General features: G+C 38.4%; 1 protein-coding gene across 1 annotated transcript; it reads left to right on the top strand.

The window, feature by feature from the left end:
• Positions 1-8370: 8370 nt before the first annotated feature.
• Positions 8371-8757, top strand: LOC119810443 (60S ribosomal protein L22-like). The gene has a single exon (XM_038323910.1). It carries the CDS (start codon positions 8371-8373, stop codon positions 8755-8757), a length of 387 nt encoding a protein of 128 aa, XP_038179838.1.
• Positions 8758-10825: the final 2068 nt, after the last annotated feature.

Genomic DNA, 10825 nt, shown 5'->3' with positions numbered 1-10825 from the left:
CCTCAAAGGGAGTTGAAGACTAGATTGTTATAGTTTTCCTTGTTGACTTGATACAGAAAACAAGTTGTGATCAAAAGTAAATTAGGTATACAATTTGGACTCACTAACATATGATAAATATGGAGTATTTTCTCTGAATTTGTTAAATGAAAATGGACTGGATATTGTTGATATATTTATTGCTTGAATATATTGTGTATAGTCATTTACTTATTACATATAGCTTTTCTTATATTAGTTACAGCCTTCTTTTTTATTTTAGACAAAAAGGGGCTCTAGAGTGGTATTTATTTGCATTTTAAAAAATAAATATTGCCAGAAGATTAGAGACTAAAACAGCCCCCTAATCAGCCTTACAGACTAGGCAGTGGTGAAACACACCTTTATTTCCAGAAGCCACACTAGTTTGCCATAGAAACCAGGAGGTAGTGGTATAAACCTTTAATCCTAGCAATAGAGAGGAATATAAGATTGAAGGAGACATCTTTCAGGCTCAGTCTCATTCTGAAGATTCCTAGGGGCAGGATCACCATTTTGGACTCAAGTAGAGGTAGGAACCAGTGTCTGGCTGTTCTGTTTTTCTGACCTTCAGGTTGAATCCCATTGGTTGAAGCCCATTATCTGTCTCTGGGTTTTTATTAGTTGTACTTACTACAGGGAAAGAAGGTTGTAACATAATTTTTTATCACCTTTCTGTGTACCTGAGTTGTTATGTTTGAAAATGCTCATCTCAAGATCCATTTCCCAGACTAGTGCAATTCAGTGGCCTCTTCTCTGTAACATTTGTGAGCATAACACATATAGTCCAGCCCCTGGATCATGTACAGATCTTCTGACTTGATTCTCTCAAGGCTTAATAAATGTTTGTCTTTTTTGTATTAATACTGATCCACTGCTATGCATGGGGCAATATAGCTGGAAATGCTGAACAGGGGACCTCAAGTTAATTGCCATTACTTTTGAAGAACATGTTGATAAAATTTGTGATGTCCATGTAGGTAGTAAATGGAGAAGGATATTCCATTTCCAACTCACTGCTGAGCTATCACTGTAATGTGTCATCTAGGTCTTGCAGATGCTCCTACTAAGTCAAGAAGGGTGTAGGTTGAAAGGAAGGTTGGATAGAATGTCAAATCAGTAATTATGTTCTTTTTCAGTACAGGAAAGTTTTTGATCATTTATAGGGCTAATGAGAATCCATTTAGAGCTAGGACTTTGATTATGGTAAATAATCAAAAGAAGCAACTATAGGGTCTATGGATATTACCACATTAGGGAAGTACTCTTTACTATTTTAAAAAAAAGTCTTTCATGCTGAGGATGAACTAAGTCTCCAAGGTTTAGTACATTGCTATGCAGTATACTTTACACTTTTTTTTTTTTATTTGTAATGACCAGAGACCTGTATATACTGTATTTGGTCATACTTACTCCCATTATCCACTCTTGTTTTTCTTCTGTGATGTGGGATTCCCCTTTGTATGCTGTGAATACACTTTATTAACAATAGCTCAGTTGATAAAGCATGAGACTATTCATCTCAGAGTCATGGTTTCAAGCCCCATGATGGGTATCATTTTGAAGCTGGAGACTCTACTTTTGTTTTCTGGCGACCCAGATGTGAATAATCACACAGAAACTATATTAATTACAACACTGCTTGGCTGATGGCTCAGATGTATTTCTAACTAACTCTTACATCTTAAATTAACCCATTCCTATTGTTTTATATTTTGTCATGAGGCTTGTGGCTTGTTTTCTCTTGCTTCTTAGGTGACTACATGTCTTCTGCCTGACTTTGCTTTCTTTCCTCCTCTATCTCTGTTTGGATTTCTTGCCTTGCTATATTCTGCCCTTTCATAGGCCAAAGAAACATCTTTATTAATCAATGGTAATAAAACATATTCACAGCACACAGAGGGAAATCCTACATCACTTCTGCCCTGGATGGTCCCCTTCTTTCCAAATACTCAATCCACTTTCATATTTTTCTCTGTTTTTGTGACCCAGTATTTTTTTTTTGTATTTTCCAATTTCTGTAAATATGTATATTCTGAAAAAATATCTTAGGTCTTTATTTTACTGTGGTGATTGGATTTCTTGCTTCATAATTACACAAGATAAATGAAATTGTTTTAGTTCCTCCCTTGTTTAGTTATAGATGTGTAATGCATTGAAGTTTAAGAGCTAGTTTAGTGAATGAGATGAGCAAAGAATCTTGTGAATCATTTGGGGAAGAGAGAGATTAGGACATTGTGTTGTCTTGATATTCTATGATGGGTGCTGCTTTGAAGAACCTTAAACATGAACTTGATAAAGATCAATGCCAACTGTTAACATCTTCCAGAGACACTAGCTCACTGCAATTCTATACACTCTACAGCTGAAGAAGGGAACTTACCTTTATTGAGGAAAGACAACGTTTAGAAGAACTCATATGGGTAATAATTTTTCTATTCCCTTAAGAGAGGATCGTCCCCTTCCAAAAAGAAAAATAATCCTGTGGATTTTTGTTCCTTATAGGCTCAGGTTGTGAGTTTGCATGTGACAGGAATAAATGGCACTCTACCAGAATCAGGTTCATAGTTAGCTTTCTATTGCTGTAATATGATCCCATGACCAAACGCAACTTGAAGTTGGGGGAGGATTTATTAAGCTTACCACATCAAAGTCTACTACTAAGGGAACTCTAGGCAGGAACTCAAGAGGGCAATAGTCAGGAGGAAGGAGCTGATGCAGAGGCCGTGGAGGAGTGCTGCTTACAGGCTTGTTCCTCCTGGTCTACTTAGTTTGCTTTCTCATTGTGCCCAGGACCACCAGTCCAGAGGTGAAACTATTCACACTAAGCTAGGTATTGCTAACATTGTTCATCCATCAAGAAAGTGCACCACAAGATTGCCCACAGTCCAATCGAGTGGGGACCTTTTTTTTCAGTTGAGGTTCCCTCTTCCGAAATATTGCTAGTGTGTGTCAAGCTGACATAAAACTAGCTATCACTTAAGAGAAAATAATGTTGACAGCAATGCTGAAGCTGCATCTGCATGAACATTGGTTCCCATTTACTCTGGTCTGCTTCAGCTATATTCCTTTGTTGGGATGTACCCATTTACATGAGATGACAGAAATGAATGTATTCTAGTTTTAAAAATGCTTAACTCAGAAAATATTAATTATAATTTTGTCTTAAGAGTAGTTTCATTTATGAGCTTGCCATTGTGAATGACCTTTTTGTATAGATGCAGGAATCCAATGTTTGAGTCACTTAGAACTTCCCAACCTAATGAGCTGAAGCATTGGATGATGATCTTGTTCCTAGGGGGACTGGAAAGAAAACTCAGGATCTTTGTTTCATTAAAGGCATATTAACTAAAATTGTATTTATCTCATTAACGATGCCTAAATATCTTTATTCATCTTCTTAAAGAAAAATGAAACAATTATATATCAGACATTTCTTTAATGTAAGGTGTGACTAGGTAAATATATGATTTATAATCTAAGAGAATGCTGATCAAAATAAGTTTTTGTGAAAGTCATTAGCCTAATTGACAGTTAACATTTAATAGGCAGTACCGAAAGCAGGCAGGATAGTGAACTATCAAAACTGAAATTCAATCTTATTTCTGTCTTTTGCTGTCTCTTCACTACGTTTCACTAGTCTCCTTCAATGTTTTCTTTCTCTCTACCCCTTATACAAGCATTCAGGTACAGATCTGCATGAATATATGCACACACACACACATGAAGTCGGGATTGTTGTAATAATTACTGAAGAATCTCATAAATAGGGGTCTAAGACTTTATTTTTGGCCTTTACATGTTTTTCTCCTTTTTTTATGTATGTCCTTGAGGTTGGCTGCACATCCTTCTGTATGTTGAGGTCACAGACAGTGAAGAGGAATGATGTTAATCAGTATGAGACACAAGTCACAGATTGATTGGAGGTGGGTGAGACATTATGGGCTCCTCAAAAAAATACCATCTACAGCCAAGGGCAAAATGTCACTTTTGCAAATTACAATCAATGTCATTGTCCTTGTAATTGTTCAGAATGAGAGAGACTTGCCTATTAAGATTAGGCCTTGGAACAGGCACACATAAGGTGATAGTGAACAAAAGCTACTTAGTATATTCTTCAAACTACACTTATTTTTGGCTTTGGGAGTTGAAGACACCTTGGCCTTCCATTTTCCATGACAAAGTAGCCTAGGCAGATTCAAAATCAGATAGTATCACACCTCAGCTATTCTCCACATGGCCATCTATTCTTTTTCAGAGTGTCTGAGCCCATTGCAAGATGTGTGGAAAACAATAGCACAGGTCACAGCATCTGTGCCCTCTTGCCAGTCCCTGCATCACCACGCAACGTTGACCAATGAGAAAGCCTGGATTTTCTTACAGTGTATTCTCTATACCCCAACTTCTCATGTGTTCATGATGCTACATATTACTAACTTTGAATCATTTAACTCTATGCAATGCAATGAAAATACACAGTATTTTAATAACACCATAGTTTTAAAATATTTTCATATTCATTATTTCACTAAATAAATCATATTTTGTTGAGATTATCTTTTAAAAGATTTACTTTTAGTTAGCATGCGTGTCTGTGTGTGTGTGTGTGTGTGTGTGTGCACGTTCCTGCAGAGGCCACAAAAAGTGTTAAATATCTTGGAGATGGAGTAGAAGACGCTTGGTGCCACCCAACATATGTTCTGTGAACCAAACTTGTGTCCTCTAGAAGAGCAGCAAGTGCTTTTAATTACTGTGGCTTTTCTCTAGCCTCTTGCTTTCTGTTCCTTATGAAGTGGAGAAGGTACATCAGAAAGGATTAGATTAAGTCACTGTTTGATACAGAGAGAGTTGTTGTAAAACATACACACACACACACACACACACACACACACACACACACACACACAGCCCTAGGGTCTGCCACAAGCATAGAAACAAACAAACCAACAGCTTCCAATGACGAGCTTTCTGAAGCATCTGGGATTATTTACCAGTAATTGACAGAAAGTAGTATTGTTTTATTTTTTTATTGTAGAATGTTTGATTATTGTCATAGATCTCAGATCCATTAAACTCCTAGTGCAGCTATTGTTATGGGAGGTAAAATTTAGATTTTTATCACAGATAACCACAGAAAACAGAGTAAGGCCCTGCACGTGCTGCCATCCTTACAAGATTTTCTGATTCAATCCTCCTTACTTCTAAAGGTGAATACAGAGTCAAGTATATATACGTCCTTCCAAAACTGATTGAGTAGTAACATGACTCTCAGTAGCAAGCATGAGTGATGCTCTTGCTCTCCTACTGATCCCTGACTGAAGGGCTTTCTGGCTGTACAATTTCCTCTCCTTTACAAAAATAGCACCCTTTCCATTCTCACAAATTTATCAAAGTTGTTTCGAGTTTCCTGAAGTACTTTCTTGTTTTTATCTGCCATCTATACTAATGTCACTAATTTAATAGGCATTTTAGCCATTGATACATATTATGATTGTCCCTTATGTTTTGAATCATTTTCTGCTTGATCAAGATCACATTCAAACAGTTTGCAAATTAAAGAGGAAACATGACCTTGAAGAGAGAATGGCTTGGAGTCAGAATATCCAATTTCTCTCAGTGGTTCTAAAAGAAGTTCAGAATCATGTGGTTGGCAGATAAAATTTTTTTACTCAGTGAGAAATTTTTACCAAAGCTGATTGGTGAGTGCAATTCATGTTTACAAAATTGCTTTTCTTCCTAACATTATTTGAATATTCTCCATATTGAGGAAGAATCACATGACATATGCTGATAACGAATGTTCATATGAAGCTGCCTTTTCAATGCCCTTTATCTTGACACCTAGCTAGGACTTTCAGGGCCACCTACCTTCTTTTGCATAAGTTGGAGGGAAGGAGATATTTCCCTTTTCTTTTAAGGAAGCAAGTAATCTAAACAGCAATTTATATTTCTAGGATTAAATGAACTGATCTCATTCTGGCCAAAGCATTTAAATTTGTCAAAGAATAAGTTTCTGACTTACATGCGTTCTTGACTCCCTTTTCCATCTTGAGGAGTAATGGGATCATTACCCATATGGATTAGTTATGAATAAGATGCCAACTCCCTCAGATCCATGCAGAGGAAGTTCAGCTGATGTGGAAAAAGTATTTCAAGGTGACAGAATTCGGTATTCTAAATGTGTCCCAAGGGAGTTCAGAGGCACTAATATTACCCATTGTACAAGCCTCTCTGCTAGGTACCTGCATAATCAAGGCACTGGAGTTGACATGTTTGTTATAGACAATCACATTGGCAACTTTCTGAAGCTATAAATAGTGGCAAGGGCACCTATCATATTTTCTAGATACAGAGACATGGCTCTTAATCTTGATGTAATCTACAGAGGAAAAAGCCCAGGGGCATTCTCATGGAGTATTCATTATTGGTGCGTGACATATAAGGCTCCCCAGATTCTCAAGCTTCTAGGCTGTATGAAATGTTTGGCGCATGTTGATTTCAACCTCACTGCTTCAGAAGAATCATGCTAGTAAGGTTTTCTTCTGAGATAAGTATGCATGTCCTCAACAAACAATTAGTATTAATTGACAACACCCACAGGGCATAGCAGACAGCGGACATGGCAAACCCTCATCCCAGTGGCTTACACACTTCTAACCAATTTTTATAACATCTTTAGCAGAGAGAATCTTCTTTATGGCTATTACTTTATAAATAGGAAACCTGTAACTCAGAACACTTATGGGTCAGTGTTGGTTAATATGCTATAAAAGGCAGCAGGTTTGAATGGCTTTAAAGCATATTGTTTGAGCTTTAGTCTTTAAAAATAAAATCCCTGCTTTTATAGCTCCATGATAGTGAGTAAAAAGCAATAATGCACTTTTTGTGCCTTAGTGTTCCTTTTGGTAAATTGGGGATACTAATTATAGCTATGTAAATGTGTATTACACTATCAGAATAGTATGTGCCTCATAATAAAAGATCAATTTCTTATCAAAGACAGTATGTTCTATCATTACTTCATCCCTTTTGAGGATGGTCTAAGGTTTTAACATGAGGACATCGCCAAACTAATGTTTCCAAAAGCATTGACACTTTCACATGTAAATAAACCAGGATGCTTCTTTTTGAAGGTGAAATGAACCAGGGAAGCAGCAGACTGTGCAATAACTATATCACAGCACAGAGTACACATCATGTCCTGTGCCCTTGTCTGATCCCTATGGCATGTTTGGAAATGATATTCTTTGTAGCACCCCTGTCAGATGCTCAGGGTCAGAGCTGCATTCATGCTTTCTGCTTGCTATAATGGAACAACTGATGGAATAGCTGAGGAAGAATAGATTCGTTTTGGTTCAAGGTTTTGGAAGTTTCATCTTATCATGGCTGTGAGTGTGTTGCAGAGAGCAGAAGAGAGCAGAGCAGATTAGGTAAGTGTCCAGTGAATGGGGTAGAGGGAGGGAGAGAGGGAGGAAAGAACCTGTGCTGAGGGTTCTCTCCTTTTCCCCACGTTTCCATCTCCGTCTGAGGCGTATCTCATGCGATGGTACATTCAAGATCTCCCACTGCAGTCAGCCCTCTTGGGAAACACCCTCCCAGGTGCAGATGCATACAGAGAGGTGCTTTAGCACTCTCCTGGGCATGTCTCTATCCAACCATGCTAACAGAATCAGTCATCACTATGACACAGAGTACACAGCCATGCTATTTCTGTCATTCAGACTTGATAGTACAATCTATGATAGTACAATCTATGACTTGAATATATTTGTTTATGATTGGAGTTGGCAGAGATTTTTTTTTTTTTTTTTTTTGGTTTTTCGAGACAGGGTTTCTCTGTGGCTTTGGAGCCTGTCCTGGAACTAGCTCTAGTCAAAGAAGTCAAAGGAGTCAAGAGTTTGACAGTAGCTAAGCAATCTAACAGGACAACTCAAAGTCTCGGTAGCTGTAACAAAGGGACAGCACAGCTCAAAAGGGCTGAGATGAGAGTCTCTTTTCAAATACATTTTCTTGCAGTGAGATGTGGTTGGAAGCCCACCATGTTTAGAGTGGACGAGTTCCCTAAGACTCCTAAATGAGAAAGCCTTTTTTGAGTTATCAGAATGCATGGCCATGGGCATAGCAGGAAAGCAGAGAGCACTGTGAAAACGAAGGGGAAAATGGTGCTTTGGAAAAGGAGTTTCCTTCTTACTCAAGAATTGGCTGGCTTCACATTGAAAATATTCTAATGAGAATTTCATTTTCTTCATAGAAGTCTAAATAGTATGGACAGTGTATTGTCATGGACGCTGAAAAAATCATAGAATGTTAGTTTGAAAATACTTCATATAGCTTTCTGCCTCCTCTGCCGCCATGGTGCCCGTGAAAAAGCTTGTGGCGAAGGGGGGGGGGGGGAAGAAGCAGGTTTTGAAGTTCACCCTTGATTGCACCCACCCTGTAGAAGATGGGATCATGGACGCTGCTAATTTCGAGCAGTTCCTCCAGGAGAGAATCAAGGTGAACGGCAAAGCTGGGAATCTCGGCGGAGGGGTTGTGACCATCGAACGGAGCAAGAGCAAGATCACTGTCACTTCCGAGGTGCCTTTCTCCAAAAGGTATTTGAAATATCTCACCAAAAAATATTTGAAGAAGAACAATCTCCGAGACTGGTTGCGTGTTGTCGCCAACAGCAAAGAGAGCTATGAGCTGCGTTACTTCCAGATTAACCAGGATGAAGAGGAGGAGGAGGATGAGGATTAAGACTCATTGGTCTGGAATGTTTTGTATTAATTCATAAATAAAATTTAGGAACAACAAAAAAAAAAAGAAAATACTTCATATAGTGCTTTACTTTTAGGAATGAAACATATATAGGAAACAAAATCAATAGAGCAGAAATTCTCAGTTTTTAGATTGTTTTTAATATCTCTTAGGTTGTCTTAGACTTAAGATAAAGTAGTTATATTACTTATTTAAAATACAAGTATTATATTTATTGCTGTATAAATTTCCATGTTTTTATGCACATCCATTGTGAAATATTTGTTGCAGTCAGGCAATTTAACATACCCACTGACTTTCCACAGTTGCATAGATTGTGTGGTAACACCGCAGAAATACCCTCACTTAGTAAATTTTCAATATATAATATTGACCCTGTACTCTCCCTGAAACAGACAAGTATAAACCATGGCTTAGCAACCTGTGTCTCCTCATATCCCTCTCTAAACAATGTATCTAGAAATCTTTTAGCATCCTAAGACCTCACCTGCATCCAGCTGTACATATACCTGCTTTAGAAAATAAATATAAGCTATTCTCCCTAGCATTTCTCTGCAGATGTCCTGCATCTATGCAAACATATCCTGGACTGCCAACCAGGAACTGTGGACAGGAGGACGGCCTGACCTGGCCTGACTGAGTGCATGTGCAATCAGGGAAAACTATATCCCTAAGTGTGTAGTGAGGGGCTGCGGGCAGGCCTGCTTTTCATCCTGCCCGGCTCCTGGCCACCAGCTAGCTTTACCCGAACTAATTATACGGAAACTGTATTCTTTTAAACACTGCCTGGCCCATTATTTTCAGCCTCTTATTCACATCTTGACTAACCCATATCTAATAATGTATGTGACACCATGAGCGGTGTCTTACCGGGAAGTTTCTAGCATACGTCCATCTTGGGCTGGAGCTTCATCGCATCTCGCTCACTGAGGAGAGTCACAGCAGTCTGCCCCAGAGAGCAGAGGCATGGCGATTTATTAACTTCCCTTCCCAGCATTCTGTTGTTTACTCCGCCCACCTAAGGGCTGACCAATCAAATGAGCCAGGCAGTTTTTTTATTAGCCAATGAAATCAACTCAAACAGAAGACTCTCCCACATCATACATGAACTTTCAGGGACAATCCTTTCTATACTCTTATGCCTATTTATACTGGAGCACCTATATAATTCCAATTAAACACATCATGGGAAAAGGCATGGACAGTGAGTAAAGGCTCATGTAATCTAAGCCTGTCAATCAAAGTAGAGAGCCACTCAGATTATGCTCTTGGTAACAAAACGCCCCCCTCTCTTGAAATCCGTTAACAGAGGTTTCAGATAATAACTGGGGCCCTTGATGATATTTTGTGAACCACTGTCAATCTTGATGTTGTATCCCTTTCTAATCTCTATTATGGTTTTTGTGTAAAGTTTCCTCACTATTTTATACAATCTGTGAAAATCTTTGTCTCAATTACTTGAAGAAGAGACCAAACCTGGAAATACCAGCCCAAATCCTGCCCACCAGTAAGGAACCTCCCATACTTTAGCTCTTAAGACTTGCAATTGTTCCACGACACTGCACTTTTTCCATTTAGCTCAGGTCTGAATGCACTCCTTTGTAGATGGGGGTGTAAATTTTTAATCACGATCCCATCTCTGTACCTGGTTTATAGTGTTTATCATGTAACAGTCGTTCAAAATATTTGAATGATGTTTAACATCAGGGTGACATGCTTTGAAAAAGTTTTATTTCCTGATATATTTCCTTTACTATGAACTGTTGTTCCATCATCTTCAGAAGATGCCGAAATTCCCTGAAGGAAGAACATCTTTCCTAAATCTGGCTCTGTTATGAATGCCGTCCTCAAATTATAGGAAACCACACCCTTCATCCCCAATAACCTGTTGCTTACTTTCAATTCTAGTTAGTACTGCCGAGTTCTTGCTCTTTTTGTGCTTTGCACTTAAGCTAATGTATATGTCCATTTCACTGCGCCCATTGTTAGCTTGTTAAAGCTAGATGTCCATCTCCATTGCATGTCCTCTGAAGAAAATAACACTGCC

This window comes from Arvicola amphibius, chromosome 3 (assembly GCF_903992535.2).
Source record: "Arvicola amphibius chromosome 3, mArvAmp1.2, whole genome shotgun sequence".
NCBI lineage: Eukaryota > Metazoa > Chordata > Mammalia > Rodentia > Cricetidae > Arvicola > Arvicola amphibius.
The sequence above is the reverse complement of the archived record's forward strand: the minus strand, read 5'-3'. Positions and strand labels throughout refer to the sequence as shown.

Excerpts from the sequence above, each read along its gene's own strand:
- LOC119810443 (XM_038323910.1), top strand. The coding sequence starts at position 8,371 with ATGGTGCCCGTGAAAAAGCTTGTGGCGAAGGGGGGGGGGGGGAAGAAG.